General features: G+C 44.1%; 1 protein-coding gene across 2 annotated transcripts; it reads left to right on the forward strand.

Moving 5' to 3' along the window:
* Nucleotides 1-1,089: 1,089 nt before the first annotated feature.
* Nucleotides 1,090-18,634, forward strand: slc1a8b (solute carrier family 1 member 8b). 2 transcript variants are annotated; one of them, XM_056295615.1, is made up of 11 exons: nt 1,090-1,254; nt 3,849-3,928; nt 6,173-6,388; nt 8,700-8,742; nt 8,923-9,136; nt 11,023-11,122; nt 15,269-15,502; nt 16,872-17,066; nt 17,213-17,347; nt 17,448-17,589; nt 18,488-18,634. In XM_056295615.1, the coding sequence occupies exons 1-11, from the start codon at nt 1,090-1,092 to the stop codon at nt 18,632-18,634; spliced, it is 1,671 nt and encodes a 556-aa protein (XP_056151590.1). The 2 variants fall into 2 exon arrangements, with proteins under 2 accessions (XP_056151590.1, XP_056151591.1); XM_056295616.1 differs by having other exon boundaries at nt 17,448-17,556.
* The last annotated feature ends 1,920 nt before the right edge of the window (nt 18,635-20,554 follow it).

Consider the following 20,554-nt stretch of genomic DNA (forward strand, 5'->3'; position numbering starts at 1 on the left):
TTGTCCCCCGCTGTTCCCAAGATCAAACAAACAACACAAAAAAAGATAAGTTGTGCATAAAAAGAAACATATTAGAAAAACTATGAAACTTTTTTATATATTCATTTTACATGTTCCATTATCTTTATATATAATTTGAGAAATTACACATTTGTATTGTATTTGTATTTTATCAGACAAACAGTTTGTACGGTCCATCATGGAAAACATGAAACAGGGTCATGCTCAAATATACAGTGACATGCTGGACATGGAAGACAGAAACGTAGATGTAATAATTCTGCAGGGGAAGTATCTGCCATTGCTGAAAATACTATTTGTCAATTAACTTGTGACTGATGTTACATGTAGTATCTTATTAGACTCAATCAATACTGCTTTACCAGTAACAAAATATATACAGTACATTTTTAACCATTTCCAAAAATCCTGTTTCATTTATCTATTTTGATTTATTTAATTTAATTTCAATTATATGTTATTTTATTATTCCAGCTATGACATTAACACACTTCCTTCAATAACCGTAGTTTTGAGAAATTAGGGTTCATTTAATCCATCAAAATGAGGGAAAACTGTGTCCAATCAACAATGGAATATATCTGGCTGTTTGTGATCCAGTCTTGAACGCCAGTTGGTTTTGGTATGATCTTGCCTAGATAAAGGTGTACACATAGTAGTGCAAAGTGCCAGCACCTGTTTTATGAATGGAATGAGCAACTGGGTGGCAGCTTGTAATAACTCATAATGAGCAATGAATGGAGACACTAATAAGTGCTGATGTCTTGCCTTTCAACCCCCTTAAGCCTGTGTGGACGCCGTGGAGTCTTTGGAGAGCATTAGTGATGAGTGGCTAAACCTTTTAGAGAAGGTTTAACAGGGAATTAATTAGTCAACACTTCCTTGCTCAGACTGGGTGAGCACCTTAGTGTAAGACTTGGCTGCCATTTGATCATATACATCAGCTGTCTGCCACCTCAGCTCTCCTGGACGTTGTGTTGTGCACCCACCTCAAACCACCGGGAAGAAGACAGAGACACCGCCAGAAAGCCAAGGGACCCCTGGGATTCTGACTGGTTAGGGGTCAAGATGGAAACCTTAAAGAGCATATTTAAGAACATGGTGTCGGTAAAGATCAGGGAATATGTGAAGGACTACTGCAAGAGGAATGGCCTGTTGACTCTCTCCGTCTTTGCAGTGGTTACAGGCTGTGTGCTCGGGTTCCTCCTCAGGTCACTCAACCTGTCCACACAGGTATGGTAAGATTGAAGGATGGATGTATGGATAGGTGTATGGATGCTGGTGGGTCCAGAAATGTAACGGGTTTAAAGTCTTTCCTACAGTAGCCTTAAGTTCTGGGAAAAGTTTTTAAAGTCTCAAATAACTTTGGGATAATGAAATATTGACAAGCAGGAGTTTGTAAAATGGGAAAATAGAGTCCATACACTAGATAATGCTCCCATGAACATTTAATGATATACCACCATGTGATGTTTTGAGCTCAAAACACCACACGGTGATGTTACACATTATCTAGTATACCGACTATATTTTTCCGTTTTTGTATGTTCTTCTGTCCAGCACCTAGTACTTATCGTTCAGATGTGTGTGCTTTTGTAGGGCCCTAAGTCACTAGTCAGTCTCTTCTCTTCTGTAGTTCCCCGGTGGTGGAACAAGTTACCAAACTCCATTCGATCCACTGGATCCCTCTCCATCTTTAAAAAGAAGCTAAAGACCCAGCTCTTTCTCGAACACCTCCACACCTGATGGTATTAACATTAAAAAGAAAAAGTTGCTTCTATGCACCCTATGCATTGCCTTTGTGCACTGCCTGTTGACACCTGTGTCCTATTGGACTTGAACCTAGATTTTTGGATACTTAATTGCGTTGTTGTCTCCTGATTAGATCCTTGCTTGTGTCGTATTAACGCTCAGATGTACGTCGCTTCGGATAAACAGCGTCTGCTAAATGAGATCACAACATCGTAACTTTCTGCAAGCAGGACTTTGTGCCACTGATGTTATTAATGGTGATGGAGAGAGCCTGTGTGTTTTACTGTGGAAATTATTGCCCCAGATCTTGAATACTCGGGTAAACAGAAAGCCATTGGCAACACTGTTCCATCGGCCGTTGTTGTGTTGTCAGACCGCCAGCCTTACATAAGACTCTAAATCCGTGACATGGTAGAGGATTGATTTAAGTGTAAATGGTGGAGGATAGCATCCTTGAGGAGCAAATCTAGTGAAAATGTCCAAGATAAAACCCATTAAAGAAATTTGTTGCGTGGTTCTCAACTATCAATTGTCATCTCGCACTAAAATACTTCTGTTCCAAGTTTTTTGAAGGCAATACTGTTCATAGTATTGAGTAACATATAATCATATAACATCTACAATACTAAATGTGCGCAGAACGTTGGATTACTTTGGCTGATGATTCCTGTGTCGTGGCCATGAGGGTTTTCTTAATTGACCTAGCTAGCAGCTTATGCATCCTGGCAGTAAGTGTATGAATAAGTATCTTGAATGTAACCTTGGGGTTGGGCACCAGGCCATCAACACATAAACTCAGTCTGCATTTGGTAGAATCACTGAGCTGGAGGGAAAAAACTACATAGTGACATGTTCTGACCAGCTCTATGCTGAATCCTCCAAAGTAAATTGCTTTTGCCTTTCAGAAAAAAAAAAAACAGATCCCGCCTGTCGATTTCCACAAAACATTTTACACGACTGCTTGGTCACGATATGAATCTTAAGTTAACAGACAAGCAACTAATGGATTTGATTATTGAGAGACAAACGATCAGACATGCAATGTCATTAATGTTTCACGTTCACAAAGACTTTCAAGCACTTCACAGTCATAAATGTCATGAAATTATTCAATGTTTTATGTCATTTGGCATCATTCAACAGTTTGGACTGACGAAAACCATTCATTCAATTTATACTCATTGTAATAAATATGCAAACCCAAAGATTAAAGACGCATATTATCCTGCCATAGCAAGGAACAATTGTAAAGAGAGGAGAAATGGATGAATAATGTAACTTATCATGAAAATTATTATGATCCACTTTGTATGCATAAATAATTCCACGCCTTTGTGGGAGCATGATGGCCATTCACTACAACCTGAGCTAAATTAACTTAGCTTAATTAACCCTTTCAGTAAAATAAGCTAATGGTGTCTGAATCAGGATCCATCAAGTTGGCAGGTATGCAAAATAAACATTTCTCTTGAGGCGTCTGTGTAGCGTAGCGTAGCGGTCTATTCCGTTGCCTACCAACACGGGGATCGGTGGTTTGAATCCCCGTGTTACCTCCGGCTTGGTCGGGCATCCCTACAGACACAACTGGCCGTGTCTGCGGGTGGGAAGCCGGATGTGGGTATGTGTCCTGGTCGCTGCACTAGCGCCTCCTCTGGTTGGTCAGGGCACCTGTTCGGGGGGAAACTCCTCACTGTCAGGTGAAAAGAGGCAGCTGGCGGCTCCACACGTATCGGAGGAGGCATGTGGTAGTCTGCAGCCCTCCCCGGATCGGCAGAGGGGGTGCAGCAGTGACCGGGACGGCTTGAAAGAGTGGGGTCAAGTGAGGCAAGATACAATTGGGGAGGGAAACAATTTTTTCTCATATGATGTGCATAACTGGAAAGAAGAGATTTTACACAGTATGCACAAGGTAAAGAATGCATTGTAACACTAGTTATCTAAATATAGACAAGTACCAATTTGGTTTATTGCAAGGGCAAAGCTCCAATTAAATGTACATACAACACTTGGATAACTGTATGATATAGAAATAAAGTGGACTGAAGCCCATACCTGCACATCTATCACCCTCACAGGCCAAGATCTACTTCTCCTTTCCGGGAGAGCTGCTGATGAGGATGTTAAAGATGTTGATTCTGCCTCTCATCACCTCCAGGTAAGTCCCCACATCAATGCTAACCAGCACGAAAATATTCGAAAGCTGGCTTAAAAATGGTGGTGTCCAGAAGGGGTACGCTAGATTTCAAATTCCGGCTTGGGTGTGAGGATGAAGGTTCACCCATTGGACAGTTGAGAAGAAGATAGGTTTTAGGTATTTCCCCTGAACTTCCTAAGGTCAGGAGAAGAAACAGGTGGAGACACTGAGTTCAGCACTGGTGATACGGGAAAGAGGACCATGTCTGGATATCTCCTGACATCCCTTCCAGACAATAACCTAAAAAGACTACTGTAAATGATTTCTTTGTTGTTTCATCCTATTTGAAGTGTCAGATGGATTATTCTTTTTATGTAGTCAGTTCAGATCTTGTTGGATGATTAGTCAACGGTCAGCGGTATTTACTTGCGTTTTCAAATATAATTCCAACATTATCAAATACTCAGCTAGATATCCTAAAAGTAATGTTTGTGTCAGTCTGAAACAACCTTTTATCCTGTGTAAATCGAAACAAAAAGCAATAATTAATTACAAAATGCCAATGCAGATCATCTGAGTCTTAAATTGACGACATACCAGCTCTTTGATTTTCAAATGGATGTGCAGTATATCAAGAAACGTCTTTGTATGATCAGCTAAAGATCCAGTCCAATTAAATTTATGTTTTCCGATTTTTTTTAGTTTTTAACAGGTTGTTAATGTAAAGTTGCATCTGGGGGCGTCCGGGTAGTTTAGCGGTCTATTCCGTTGCCTATCAACATGGGGATCGCCAGTTCGAGTCCCCGCGTTCCCTCCAGCTTGATCGGGTGTCTCTACAGACACAATTGGCCGCGTCTGCGGGTGGGAAGCCGGATGTGGGTATATGTCTTGGTCGCTGCACTAGCGCCTCCTCTGGGCGGGCGGGTCGCCTGTTTGGAGGGGAGGGGGGATCCTCCCACGTGCTACATCCCCCTGGCGAAACTCCTCACTGTCAGGTGAAAAGAAGCGGCTGGCGACTCCACTTGTATCGGAGGAGGCATGTGGTAGTCTGCAGCCCTCTCCGGGTCAGCAGAGGGGGTGGAACAGCGACCGAGACAGCTGGGAAGAGTGGGGTAATTGGCTGGATACAATTGGGGAGAAAAAGGGTGGGGGAAAAAAAATTGCATCTGCTGCTGTTGTGAAAATATGACCAAAGCCCCCACAGAAACTATCCTCCTATTTTTCAAGAGGATTGAAACTTTTCATATAATCCATCTGCTTCTGGTAATAAATTACATTATTTTATATTCTAATTTGACTGGAAAATCAATGAACTGTCATCACCTTTTGGTTTGTTTTTGAATAGTTGCCAAGCAACGTCACACACTGCATTTTTATATAGTGCCTTTCTAGTCCACCGACCACTCAGAGTGCTTTATAACGTATGCCTCACATTCACCCATTCACACACACATTCATACACTGAAGGTGGAGGCTGCCATGCAAGGCACCAACCTGCTCATCAGGAGCAGTTAGGGGTTCAGTGTTTTGCTCAAGGACACAGCGACGTGCTCTCTGGAGGAGCCGGGGATCCAACCAGAAACCTGATTACAAGACGACCCGCTCTACCTCCTGAGCCATACTGCCCCTATATAACATGCATTATAGCGCACTAGCTAGCTACCAGTAGAGTCCTGTGAGCTCAGGACCATGCCCCCTTGACTTTCTGAGAATTGGCTGCACTCCAAGACAGTGTGGTAAAGCAACAAATCAAATGATACTTCTGAAGCTGAAAAAAATGACACTTCCTAACATGAATATTCCTCCTGAGTGAATTAAAATCACTGGACTGGATCTTTAAGAATCCACCATACAAGACAAGACCATAGAGAGCAGTGAAATGTCCATCTCACAAACAAGCCAGTTTGGCTTCGGTAAACTTTCCAAAACTGAGACAACCATGATTTGAAGAATTCAAATTTCAAAAAGTGATCATTGTTACATAAATGTAGGCTAGTTCAACGAAAAAATAATATTAAAGTTATCTCACTATATACATTTGCTATCAAAGCATCATGTTTTTCCAATACTAATGACTTGAATATTTGAATCATTGAACAATGAACCTGTTGTAAAAATTTCCTCTCCAAAAAGGGTGAATTGCACAGAAAACCAGACTGACATTCTTAACTTAGTCAGTTTCATTTAAATTTCTAACTGGAATCTTCTCTTTTTGAATAGTCTTCAATGTTCTGTGCTAACTGTGCTTCACGTCCTCCCATGCAGTCTAATGTCCGGCCTGTCTGCCATGGACACTAAGGCTAGCGGACGGCTAGGTGTACTGACCATCACCTACTACCTGTGGACCACCTTCATCGCTGTTATCGTCGGCATTGTGCTGGTGTTGGTGATTCACCCAGGAACAGGATCAGAGAAAGAGGGGCACCACTTGGGTTCAGGGCCGGTCATGACTTCTGCTGATGCTCTGCTGGACCTGATAAGGTACCTGCTCTCAGGCTTACAAGCACAACTGTCCATAAGCATGCAGAGGATAGCAAAGTTGTATAGTCTGGAGGGTGACCTCTCTGCCTTCAACAACAGGGTGAGGATTCAAATCCCCAAAACAGCAAGTATTTCCCTGCTAATATACCCTTGAGCAGGGCACAATCCCAACCAGCTCTATGAACTCTGGTTTGTAAGTGACCCTGCACCCTGACCTGAAAAGAGGATTTTTCTTTTTCCTCTGAGATCAATAAAGTATTACAGGGTGTCCGGGTAGTTTAGCGGTCTATTCCATTGCCTACCAACATGGGGATCGCTAGTTCGAATCCCTGTGTTACTTCCGGCTTGGTCGGGCGTCCCTACAGACACAAATGGCCATGTCTGCGGGTGGGAAGCCAGATCTGGGTATGTGTTCTGGTCGCTGCACTAGCGCCTCCTCTGGACGATTGGGGTACATGTTCAGGGGGAAGGGGAAACTGGGGCGAATAGCATGATCCTCTCATGCGCTACGTCCCTCTGGTGAAACTCCTCACAGTCAGGTGAAAAGAAGCGGCTGGCGACTCCACATGTATCGGAGGAGGCATGTGGTAGTCTGCAGCCCTCCCCGGATTGGCAGAGGGGGTGGAGCAGCAACCGGGACGGCTCGGAAGAGTGGGGTAATTGGCCAAGTACAATTGGGGGAGAAAAAAAGGGGGGGGATAAATAAATAAAGTATCACAGATTATCACATAGCTGCCAGTAGAGGTATTTATGTGCCTACATATCACCCTGATTGGGTAAATCAGGACATGATGTGACATGATGTGTCTCCCTAGACCACCCTTAACAAGAATCTCACTAATCACAAAATCGTAGGGCATCCATATAACCCTTAGGTCGGAGATTACATCTTGAGCAAGATGACAAGAGTCAATCGATCATGAAGCACCCAATAAAGCCTCCTGATTCCTTTAATTTTTTTCCATGAAACAAAACCACTTCAATTCTGGACATAGGTGCTGTGTCTGGTAATTTATAAATTTCCATCCCGTTGATCAGTAACACAAGAAAACTAAATAAATACCTGTTGCAGCATCACACGGCAGCAGCTAGCCTAAAAATAGTCATTATATCATCATCTGCTAAGCCTCCACTTTCTCAGAAGGACTCTGGTCACAGCTACTCTTTATTACGTGGAGCCTGCAGTCAGGGTGTGTGCACACAGGATTACTGTGGGCGATTCATGTCAGAGGTCGTATAATCCCTCTTTGGATTAGATTATATTTAGAGAGCTGCGGCATGATCTTGGTGTACTGTGCTGTATCTGTCGCTGTAAATCAGGGGCTTTGTGGTATTTGAGCCCTTTTACACGTTTGATGGGTTTACACCTCAGGGTCAGCACCTGTAATGTGTGCTTTATAAGTACAGCTCAAGTGCCTGAAGGAGACTCCTTCTTTCCCCCTTAAATCTTGCCTCTGTTTCTCGTGGAGGTGTGTGACATTTTACCCCTGGCCTGGTTGGGATACATATCGGCAACTGGGCTGAAATATCCAGCACCAAAGTGTTGCAATGCCATAAACCAATGTTGCCCATTTAGATTTTTAACACATATTATCATGTTTATATTAAAACCATAAAACCAATGCCCAGTAAGCAATGCCTAATTATTATCTAGGAAAAACACAATTTCACTGTGACGTTCATACGGGTATTTGTGCAGTTTTTCTACACATAGAAATTATTCAGTAGAACTCATCAAATTGGGGGTGTCCGGGTAGCATAGCAGTCTATTCCGTTGCCTACCAACACGGGGGTCACCGGTTCAAATCCCCGTGTTATCTCCGGCTTGGTCGGGCATCCCTACAGACACATGTCCATGTCTGCGGGTGGGAAGCCAGATGTGAGTATGTGTCCTGGTTGCTGCACTAGCGCCTCCTCTGGTCAATCTGGGCGCCTGTTTGGGGGGGCTGGGGGGAATAGCGTGATCCTCCCACGCACTACGTCCCCCTGGCAAAACTCCTCACTGTCAGGTGAAAAGAAGCGGCTGGTGACTTCACATGTATCGGAGGAGGCATGTGGTAGTCTGCAGCCCTCCCCGGATCAGCAGAGGGGGTGGAGCAGCAACCGGGACGGCAGGACAGCGATGTCCTGTACATTGTTAAGGCCACTGGGAGACATGAACAAATGCGTCAAAAACATCTTTGAAAGTCAAGAGCTCTTCACTTAATAACTTCAATAACAATAACTTCGACCAGACAGGCTACCTTTACGTATGTGCTGAATTGTATATTATGCTGAGAAACATTATCTGACTATATTGTCTTTTTTACAGGAATATGATTCCATCCAATCTCATCGAAGCAACTTTTCAACAAGTGAGTGAACATCAGCTTTTGTGATCCAGTGTGGGTATAAAAAAAATTGAGACACAAGCCTATTCTCTGCACAGAATATTTTTCAAAAATGTCGTTTACGCTTGGTCACTCACCATACGGGGCTCTCTTTGCATATTTTAACCAGCCACTGCTGTTGTCCCTCTTCCCCCTCCCTTCCAGTACCGAACAGACCTGGTGCCCATTGTGCAGAACTCAGACGTCAAAGAGTCTCAAGCGAACTATGTGTATGTAATGCCCGACTACCATAACCCTCAGCTGGGCCACCCTGTGTTCCTGGAGATCACTCCAGCTCCAGACATCAAGTATAAAATCGTCCCCGGTAACAGCAAGGGCATGAATGTACTGGGCATCGTCATCTTCTCAGCGACTATGGGTAAGACACGTTCCCACATGCACTGCGACTCTAAAGACCTAAATGTACATGTACACGTCTACAGCAGTTGTTGATAACCAGTGCCATAGAGTCCCCGATTAATCTGTCATCTTTGGTTGAGGGTGCACGAATCAGTGAAGTCACCTGGTGTAGTCAATGGTTGGAAGGAAAATCTGCACATACTAGCCGCCCCATGATGTCTTTACCACACACTGCATTTGGATCCTTGGATACACAGAATTCTCTGTCTGTCTATCTATCTATCTATCTATCTATCTCGCTAGCTCTAGCTATCTATCTATCTTCCGCTTCCGGTGTGGGAAGATGTAGTATCTTGACTACATGAAACAAGCAGATACAAAGGATTTGTTTACTTACATATTGTAGCGAATTCGGGGGACAACGCAACCACAGGAACTGCCGCGGCCGGGAAGCGAACCCGTATCGCCCGCACCGCAGGAGGCATCGCTAACCACTCGACTAAAGGGTCAGACCCAGCGGCCAGCGTGTCTTTTTATCCATGCACGTTACAATATTGATGAAAACTTCGGGAGCACTACACAGCACAGCCATCTCGTCAGGCATTCATTACACATCAGAACTACATCCGGGGGAAGGTCCCGGGCAGTAATGGGTAAACCAATTTACTGCTACTGTCACCTAGTGGACATACAAGTAAGTGGATCTGGTTTATTACACAAGTTACGACAGAAGATGGCGGCGCGAATTCACGTTAGCGGTGGCCGCACGCAGTACCGTCCACGTCTAAGTTTGTGTCGCTGCGTCCTGTGGGCCCAGGGACCACGGCCCTGCCCGGAGCTGTAGCCCGAAGAAGTAACACTGAGGGCAGTCTGGCAGCTGTCAGGACGCGGAAGCGGGGGGCTAAGCTAACTGCTAGCCCATGCAGACCGGCAGTTCCCATAACATCAAATCAATCAAATCAAATCAATTTAATCTGTATAGCCCAACATCACAAATTACAAATTTGCCTCAGTGGGCTTAACAGCAACGCAACATCCTGTCCTTGGACCCTCTCGTCGGATAAGGAACAACTCCCTAAAAAAAAACCTTTAACAGGGAGAAAACATAGGAAGAAACCTCAGGGAGAGCAACAGAGGAGGGGTCTCTCACCCAAGACGGACAGCGTGCAATGGATGTTGTGTTCACGCAATTTACATAATACAACACTGAAAGAGGATAACAGAATTATAATGGACATAGAATTTATGAAGAACATGATGCACAGGATGCCAAGCAGTGTCCACATGCCAACGGAGCAGTCCAGGACCCAAGCCACGCGACCAGCATCATCATGTAATAAAAGAAAAACGTACGTGAGGAGTGGAAGGGCAGGCAGCATCCAAATGACGACCACCATCACCACGGAGACCTGGGAGGAGAACCGACTGCACATGCACGCAAGATCGAGGGCGGTCTGGCGGTGGCCTCGCCAAGCGTTGACTGTGTTTTGACTGTCGTCGTGTGTCGAAGGTGTCTGGCTGAGGGAGCCTGGCCCTGTCTGGAGCTGCGCCCGAAGAGGAAACAACGAGGGCGGTCTGACAGGAGGCGGAAGTGGGGCAGGCTAAGCTAACTGCTAGCCCATTGCAGACTGGCAGCTCCGACAGTAATCCTGGCTGGCGTTCATTCTTCTGGACAGTGATTTTTTTTTTAAATTATATATGTGTTAGTATGGCTATATGTTTTCTTGTAGTTTTTGGATATGTGTTTTTGTCTTTGTGTTGCACTGCTGTGGGCATTGGGAAACAATATTTCGTTTCATTTCATGTACGACGCAAGGTCTTTGCAGGTCTTTCTGTCTGTCTGTCTGTGACACCCACAACACAACCACAGCACGCAAACCTGTATGTTTCTGTTTTCCTGTGCAGGTCTGCTGCTAGGAAAGATGGGAGAGCGAGGGGCACCGCTGGTCAACGTGTGTCAGTGCATCAATGAGTGCGTCATGAAGATAATTAACGCGGCTATGTGGTGAGACTGAGACTCTACTTTTTTGGATGAAACACGTTGTTCTGCATAAGACACAGGCCGGGTTCTAAAGTGGGATGATCAGTTAGCCCACCCTTCAAAGTTGCCATGGGGGGTCAGTCATGGGGTCCGTCATGCATAAGCCTGTGAAAGCCTTATATACAGATGAATAACGACAAGACATGTTTTGGCCAACAACACAGTGCAGCTTCATGTTTATTATGGATCTTTTAATGTATTAGAACTACTAATGTATTAGAACACGCAGTCATTAGCTGTCAATGTGGTTAAACATCTTATAATATATATATGGACAAAAGTATTGGGACACCTGGCCATTACACCTACAGGAGCTTTTATGACATCCCATTCTAAATCCATAGGCATTAATATGGAGTTGGTCCCCCCCTTTGCAGCTATAACAGCTTCCACTCTTCTGGGAAGGCGTTTCACAATATTTTGGAGTGTGTCTGTAGGAATTTTTGCCCATTCATCCAGAAGAGCATTTGTGAGGTCAGGCACTGATGTTGGACGAGAAGACCCGGCTCGCAATCTCTGTTCTAGTTCATCCCAAAGGTTTTCGATGGGGTTGAGGTCAGGGCTCTGTGTGGGCCAGTCAAGTTCTTCCACACCAAACTCACCCAAACATGTCTTAATGCTCCTTGCTTTGTGCAGTGGGGCACAGTCATGCTGGAACAGAAAAGGACCCTCCCCAAACTGTTCCCACAAAGGTGGAAGCATAGCATTGTCCAAAATGTCTTGGTATGCTGAAGCGTTAAGATTTCCCTTCACTGGAACTAAGGGGCCTAGCCCTACCCCTGAAAAACAACCCCATACCATTATCCCTCCTCCGCCAAACTTTACAGTTGGCACAGTGCAGTCAGGCAGGTAACGTTCTCCTGGCATCTGCCAAACTCAGAATCGTCCATCAGACTGCCAGACAGAGAAGCGTGATTCGTCACTCCACAGAACGCGTTTCCACTGCTCCAGAGTTCAGTGGCAGCGTGCTTTACACCACTCCATCCGACACTTGGCATTGTGCTTGGTGATGGAAGGCTTGCATGCATCTGCTCGGCCATGGAAATCCATTCCATGAAGCTCCCAGCACACAGTTTTTGTGCTGATGTTAATGCCAGAGGAAGTTGGGAACTCTGCAGTTATTGAGTCAACGGAGTGTTGGCGACTTTTACACACTATGCGCTTCAGCACTCGTTGACTCTGCTGTGTGATTTTACGTGGTCTGCCACTTCATGGCTGAGTGGCTGTTGTTCCGAAATGCTTCCACTTTTCAATAATATCACTTACAGTTGACCGTGGATTATCTAGCAGGGGAGGCATTTCACGAACTGACCTATTGCAGAGGTGGCATCCGATGACAGTACCACACTTGAAATCACTGAGCTCTTCAGAATGACCAATTCTTTCACAAATTTTTGTAAATGCAGACTGCATGGCTAGCTGCTGGATTTTATACACCTGTGGCAATGGGTCTGAATGAAACACCTGAAGTCAATGATTAAGAGGTGTGTCCCAATACTTTTGTACATATAGTGTATATATGTACACTACCGTTCAAAAGTTTGGGATCACCCAAACAATTTTGTGTTTTCCATGAAAAGTCACACTTATTCACCACCATATGTTGTGAAATGAATAGAAAATAGAGTCAAGACATTGACAAGGTTAGAAATAATGATTTGTATTTGAAATAAGATTTTTTTTACATCAAACTTTGCTTTCGTCAAAGAATCCTCCATTTGCAGCAATTACAGCATTGCAGACCTTTGGCATTCTAGCTGTTAATTTGTTGAGGTAATCTGGAGAAATTGCACCCCACGCTCCCAGAAGCAGCTCCCACAAGTTGGATTGGTTGGATGGGCACTTCTTTGAGCAGATTGAGTTTCTGGAGCATCACATTTGTGGGGTCAATTAAACGCTCAAAATGGCCAGAAAAAGAGAACTTTCATCTGAAACTCGACAGTCTATTCTTGTTCTTAGAAATGAAGGCTATTCCATGCGAGAAATTGCTAAGAAATTGAAGATTTCCTACACCGGTGTGTACTACTCCCTTCAGAGGACAGCACAAACAGGCTCTAACCAGAGTAGAAAAAGAAGTGGGAGGCCGCGTTGCACAACTGAGCAAGAAGATAAGTACATTAGAGTCTCTAGTTTGAGAAACAGACGCCTCACAGGTCCCCAACTGGCATCTTCATTAAATAGTACCTGTTAGAGCCTGTTTGTGCTGTCCTCTGAAGGGAGTAGTACACACCGGTGTAGGAAATCTTCAATTTCTTAGCAATTTCTCGCATGGAATAGCCTTCATTTCTAAGAACAAGAATAGACTGTCGAGTTTCAGATGAAAGTTCTCTTTTTCTGGCCATTTTGAGCGTTTAATTGACCCCACAAATGTGATGCTCCAGAAACTCAATCTGCTCAAAGAAGTGCCCATCCAACCAATCCAACTTGTGGGAGCTGCTTCTGGAAGCGTGGGGTGCAATTTCTCCAGATTACCTCAACAAATTAACAGCTAGAATGCCAAAGGTCTGCAATGCTGTAATTGCTGCAAATGGAGGATTCTTTGACGAAAGCAAAGTTTGATGTAAAAAAAATCTTATTTCAAATACAAATCATTATTTCTAACCTTGTCAATGTCTTGACTCTATTTTCTATTCATTTCACAACATATGGTGGTGAATAAGTGTGACTTTTCATGGAAAACACGAAATTGTTTGGGTGATCCCAAACTTTTGAACGGTAGTGTATGTATGTATGTGTATATATATATATATATATATATATATATATATATATATATATATATATATATATATATATATATATTCAAATTCAAATGGCTTTATTGGCATGATGTAACAATGTACATATTACCATATATATATGTATGTATGTATATATATATGTGTGTGTGTGTGTGTATATATATGTGTGTGTGTGTGTGTGTGTGTGTGTGTGTGTGTATATATATATATATAGCCTCCCCATCACTGTAGTCTACAACTGTGGCTGATAAGACATGAAAAAGAACACAACGATGCTACCAGTAGATTAAAGAGAACAAGTAGACATCTAAATATAAGTGCCATTCAAAGCAAGTCACTGGAGACATGCTAGTATCGTCTTATCTGTCATTAGCACTCTGTGGGAGTGGATTATGGGACCAGCACTTGTGTGGACTCACGGACTGCAGCCGCATGAATGAAACAAGTAGGAAGCCCGCCAAAGGAGATTAGCAGCTCAATGCCAAATGCTGTCATTGTGCTTTTTGCACAATGACATTAAGATGTGTCATTGTTTCATATTTAAAGTCGTTATGCCTCCAATATAAGCGACCATTAAAAATATGGTATATTTATCACTCTTCTTTAATATCAATCCTTTCTTGCATGATTTTCCCTCTGCCCACGCCTCATTTCTTGTCTATCTTTAGTGATCTGTCTAACGAAGGCAAAAAAGTAGACATGAAGAGATAATCTTTGAAAAAGAAAAAGTCTGTCTTGATCAAGAAAATGTGGCTTTGCCCCCCTAACATAGCCCCACAGAAAGAAAATGAGACACTAAATAAGGATTTATTTATTTTTATGTTTATCTTTTTAGCTTATTGTCTTAGGATTTGTTTTACCTGTTATAGGACTGCTTTTAACTTGACCAGGGATAATGGATGGAGGGAGGATAGCGGATAACATTAGACAAATGGATAGGACCGGAAGGGAACTAAGCTGAGTTGACATGCCCTGTGTCAAAGGTCAAAGTGGCACAGACAAGTTGGCAACGTGACACTCTCTTGCGCACGCATAGTTTTAGGGTTAAGCTTCATGTTATCGCATGTTGCTGACATGACATCCTAAATTAGTTCCCAAAACCATCCCATGTGTATACAGTACAGTCGTCCCCAACGACTACCATATCTGATGAGTTGTGTGGTATTTTATTGTGCTATGTTGACACTGTACAACATTACATTTGTGCTCTCATTTATCCGCAATCTTTTCCTTTCTTTAAATGTTCTTCTCTCTCTTCTTCTGTTCTCCTTTCTCTGCATTTTATCATTACAAGCATGTTAAATACCAGGACAATAACACATCTCACCCCCAACCCTCCCCCCCCCCCCACACTCCTTTTCTGTTGCAGGTATTTCCCCTTTGGCATTGTGTTCCTGGTGGCAGGAAAGATTCTGGACATGCATGACCCGGCCCACCTGGGGGAGAAGCTGGGAATGTACTTCATCACGGTGCTGGCGGGTCTGTTTGTGCACGGCCTTATCCTCCTACCACTCTTCTTCTTCGTCATCACACGTAAAAACCCCTTCCCCTACATAAGAGGCCTACTGCAAGCTCTGGTCATCGCTTTAGCCACTTCATCCAGGTACAGAAATATACAGCAGGCCTTGTGATGTTTTCCCTGAACCCTGACACATATACTAGATGTGCACTGCAGCGTCCCACAAGGACTTCTTGAGTAATTGCCTCTGGGCTGGCCCAGTTTTAAAACCGCCTTCTTTAGAGCATACATTTTATTTTTAGAAAGTTTATACATTGGCTTTACCTGATGCAGTGAAGGACAACCATGAAACAAAAAAGACGTTCGTCTTATAATCAAAAGAGTGCCTCATAAATCAATTTAGTGTACCAACGCGGGGATCACCGGTTCGAATCCTCGTGTTGATTCCCGCTTGGTCGGGCGTCCCTACAAACACAATTGGCCGTGTCTGTGGGTGGGAAGCCGGATGTGGGATGTGTCCTGTGTCCTGGTCACTGCGCTAGCGCCTCCTCTGGCCGGTTGGGGCGCCTGTTCAGGGGGGAGGGGGAACTAGAGGGAATAGCGTGATCCTCCCATGCGCTACGTCCCCCTGGCGAAACTCCTCACTGTCAGGTGAAAAGAAGCGGCTGGCGACTCCACATGTATCGGAGGAGGCACGTGATAGTGTGCAGCAGAGGGGGTGGAGCAGCGACCGGGACAGCTCGGAAGAGTGGGGTAATTGGCCGGGTACAATTGGGGAAAAATGAGAGTAAAAATTAAAATAAATAAATAAATTTCATGCTACAGGGCAGTACAGTGCAATTTATTTTAAAGGGAAACAATCACAATTTTCAACATTATTCCTATACATCTGTTGTGGGGATAACGCTTCATTTAACAGCTATAATACTGAGCAGTCTTCTGTGTGTCTGAAATACAGCTAAATTTTGTCTGGAAAATTTTCCACCAATGACATCACTGGTGAACAATCCATGAATAACCGTCTTAACATGGCATTCAGTGGTTTTCACAGCTGCATGTGGCATTGTTAGTCACATTTTCCCAAGTGTAGCCTGTTTGGATGTGGTCCACTGAAGGTATTAGAAAACCAGAAAGTACGTTTTCATGTTCACGGATTGTCCATCAGTGGCGTCACTGGTGGACATTTTTTCTGCACAATTTTGGCAGCTTTTCAAAGATACACAGAAGACTACCTCAGTGTCATGGCTGCAAATGGAGCATTACCCCTTCAACATATTAGAGATAATGTTGAAAATTGTGGTTTATCTTTAACTTAAGTCCTTGCACCCCGAAAATGTTTGTGTGTTGTCGTCTCCAGTTAGGGTCCTGGCATCTGTATTGTAGCACACTATTTCTTTCTCCCATTTTGGCAGCGAAAGCCATTTGCCTCAGATGTATAGTCTTGTGTAAAGTGAGTTAACGTTAGGCTCCTAATTCACTTGCCTTCTTTCTACTTTCCTCGTCCTCTCTACAGCTCAGCTACTCTTCCTATTACCATGAAGTGTCTGTTGGAGAACTGCGGAGTAGACAGGCAGATTGCTCGTTTTGTGCTGCCGGTGGGAGCAACTATTAACATGGATGGCACAGCCTTGTATGAGGCCGTGGCTGCCATCTTTATTGCTCAGGTCAACGAGTACGAGCTTGATTTTGGACAGCTTGTCACCATCAGGTGAGACTGCATACCTCCTAGCATTGTCTATGTCTTCCCCTGTCTCTCTTCATCTCTGTGTTTCCTCCCCTGACGTGATGAACTGATTATGTTCAGAGACTGTTTGCATGTTAGGCTACAAAAACACCCTTGCCCTTTCTCAACAGTATTACAGCAACAGCAGCCAGCATCGGTGCCGCTGGGATTCCGCAAGCCGGTCTGGTTACCATGGTGATTGTCCTGACCTCAGTGGGGTTGCCGCCGGCTGATATCACGCTGATTGTGGCGATAGATTGGGTCCTGTGAGTCTCCGTCATTAACTTACGTAAAATAATAATGGACTTTACATGTCTGACTGTGAAATACGCCCATTATCTAACTACCCCCCCATCTTATCCTCAGTGATCGCTTCCGTACGATGATCAATGTTCTCGGGGATGCCCTGGCTGCGGGGATTATGGCCCACCTTTGTAAGAAGGACTTTGAGAAGGCGGCAGCTGCTGCTGCTGCTGCTAGTACCAACAATGGCGGTGGCCCCAAAAGGGTGAGGAGGAGGATGGCTTTTTTGTTGATGGACATAGAGAAAGAGAGAAAGAAACGTAGAGACTTTTGATGTTCTTTATGCATGCATGCAAATATATTCTCACACACACACATACATTAACATTTACTTTACAGTCAGCTCCCATGGGCACAAATGATGCTTAAAAGCAGTCATCACCTTTCCTCCCATCAAACGAACCACTCCCTGCAGCCAACAGACCTTCACAGATGAGACCATATTGTTTCTTTATGAGAAAAACATGTTTTCCTCACTGTCGTTGCATGGAGACTGTTATTTTCACGTTCCCCCTCAGAATATGCGAGACTCACCCCTCTTTCTGCATCATTTCTATGGGGCAGCCAAATGGCCGTCTTGGCTTGGCAAAACAAAACAAAAATCAGCAATACATGTACTGCTTTTTTTTTTATACATGCAGAAAACACAACATCAACACTGAAACTCCCCACAGCGATAGCCTCTGCCTGCCTCTCACAAACAACACACAACAGATTTAAAACACATGCAACATATCAAGAGAGAGCGAGAGACAGAGACAGATTGAGAGAGAGAGACAGAGCAAGAGAGAGACAGAGCTAGAGAGAGACAGCGAAGGAGCGAGACAGGGCAAGAGCAAGAGAGACAGAGTAAGAGAGAGAAAGAGACAGCAAGAGAAAGAAACAGAGTGAGACAGACAAAGCAAGAGAGAGAGAGAGAGACGAAGCGAGAGAGCGACAGAGTGAGACAGCAAGAGAGAGAGACAGTGAGAGACAGAGTGAGAGAGCAAGAGAGACAGAGCGAGAGAGACAGAGTGAGAGAGAGTGCATTAATCAAAGCACAGCCACACATTAGTGTCTTCTAACTATTGTACCTGTGTTGTGGATGGCGTCTTCCCCCACAGAGAGACACCGTAATCTCCTTTGGTAATCAGAGCATGGCACTATCCGAGGCGCCCCTGATAGCCCACCGCTGCGACTATGTGTTTGAGGTGGACGGAGACAATGTAACGGAGAGACCCGTGGCCTGCTACAACCTCTGCCAGGTCTGAGGCCTCCTCTACATATTGGACAGCACTGGGCACCGACTTCCAGTGTGCCGACACCTCATCTCAGCAGATCCATGGACCACGGGGGGGGGGGGGGGGGGGGTCCTCAACTTCTGCTCTGGCTGAAGCGTCACTCCCAACCAGCAAATACCACAGACTTGCATGGAGTGTGCTGTCAGATGCACTCGGTCATTAAGGTCTTAATTTCTCATGACTGTGCCATGAAGAAAAGAAAACCTACTTGTTAAGTCTCTTCTTTTTTTTTAGACCATATGACCCAAAGACAACGAGAAAGGAATAGAGTTTAACGGAGACGTTTCATTCAGTATTCCCTGAATGCATCTGTAAGCACAATAATGGCGCCGTGATGTTCATTTATAAATAGTGCAGGTGGCGTCTACCACTCATTGATAACTATTTAAAGATTCATACTAGGCTTTATTTGTCTCGTGATGCTTTTTTTTCCTTTTTTTTTTTAGCTTTACCTTTGTCAGGTTTTGGAGTGGCCTTAACCCATTCTCTTGGTGAGAATTCTGCGACCTTTAAAGAGTCAAAATGATCAGAATTTAATGTTGGCAAGGAGTGAATTCATTTCTGGGGGAATTTCATCTATGAAAAATGAAATTCCACGATGTGTGAAGTCTGTATTAGGGAAAACCAGAAAAATCCTAGCATAGCATTAATTGGAGCAGTCACAGGTCGCATGTGGTGATCACTTTTTTTTATATTGATGTTTTTCAATTTCAATTCATTGTTCCGTACTTGTTTTTTTCTAATAAAAATCTGTTTGTTAAACGTAGTTTACTTGTGGTGAATTTTTTTACTGATATTGTATTATTTCTTTAGCAGTAGTTGTAGTGGTGGCGGCACGGAGGCGCAGTGGTTAGCGCGGTCGCAAGAAGTTCCTGGGTTCGAACCCCGGGGTAGTCCAACCTTGGGGGTTGTCCCAGGTTGTCCTCTGTGTGGAGTTTGCATGTTCTCCCCGTGTGTGCGTGGGTTTCCTCCGGGTGCTCCGGTTTCCTCCCACAGTCCAAAGACATGTAGGCCAGGTGAACTGGCCATACTAAATTGTCCTGAGGTGTGAATGTGTGTGTGTGTGTGTCGGCCCTGTGATGGACTGGCGGCCTGTCCAGGGTGTCTCCCCGCCTGCGGCCCAATGACTGCTGGGATAGGCTCCAGCATCCTGCGACCCCAATTGGGATAAGTGGCTTGGATAAAGGATGGATGGATAGTTGTAGAGGTAGCATTTCTTCTTTCATGGGCTGTGAAAATGCGAATTCCTCCAATCCAATTGATCTGTGTTACCCAAGCATAATACACAATGAGGTGTTTGTAGAAACTCACATTTTGTTTGGCTCCGTCTCAGGACTTCTGCCATCCTCTTTCTAATCACTCTTTCTTGTCATTTCCATGTTTCTCCCAAACAAAGGCTAAATATGCTATAAAAAACTGTATGGGTCTTGTATGAATATAACAGCATGCAAAGTAGGATGCTGTACTCAAAATGAAGTACTGGGTTACTTCAAACTGGAACACACGTATATTGGCCTTAAACCTGCACTAGAATACAGTAACAGCACTTCATGTAGTCTTCCAACCACTGCTTTTTGTCTAGTCTGAAGATATTTCTATGTAAGGTTCATATCACAAAGTGAATCCAGCAGACATCTATTTCACCATGTCATTTTGTTTGTAATATCACAACAAACTATTCAAAACATCCACTGACATAGGTCTTGTTCTTACTGCAATGAAATGTGAGATGGACCTTCCCACTAGTCCAAATGACCTGTGCATTATTCATACCCACTTGATCCAATTGCAGGTCATGGGGGGGGGGGGGGGGTCGAGCCTACCCCAGTAGGCAGGCAGGTCACCAGTCTATCTATTGCAGGAACCACACACACACACACAACTATGGGC

The sequence above is a fragment of the Lampris incognitus genome, chromosome 16, assembly GCF_029633865.1.
Source record: "Lampris incognitus isolate fLamInc1 chromosome 16, fLamInc1.hap2, whole genome shotgun sequence".
NCBI lineage: Eukaryota > Metazoa > Chordata > Actinopteri > Lampriformes > Lampridae > Lampris > Lampris incognitus.

Excerpts from the sequence above, each read along its gene's own strand:
- slc1a8b (XM_056295615.1), top strand. The coding sequence starts at position 1,090 with ATGGAAACCTTAAAGAGCATATTTAAGAACATGGTGTCGGTAAAGATC. Across the intron at positions 1,255-3,848 it reads CACTCAACCTGTCCACACAG|GCCAAGATCTACTTCTCCTT; the intron begins GTATGGTAAGAT and ends TCACCCTCACAG. Across the intron at positions 11,123-15,268 it reads ATAATTAACGCGGCTATGTG|GTATTTCCCCTTTGGCATTG; the intron begins GTGAGACTGAGA and ends TTTCTGTTGCAG.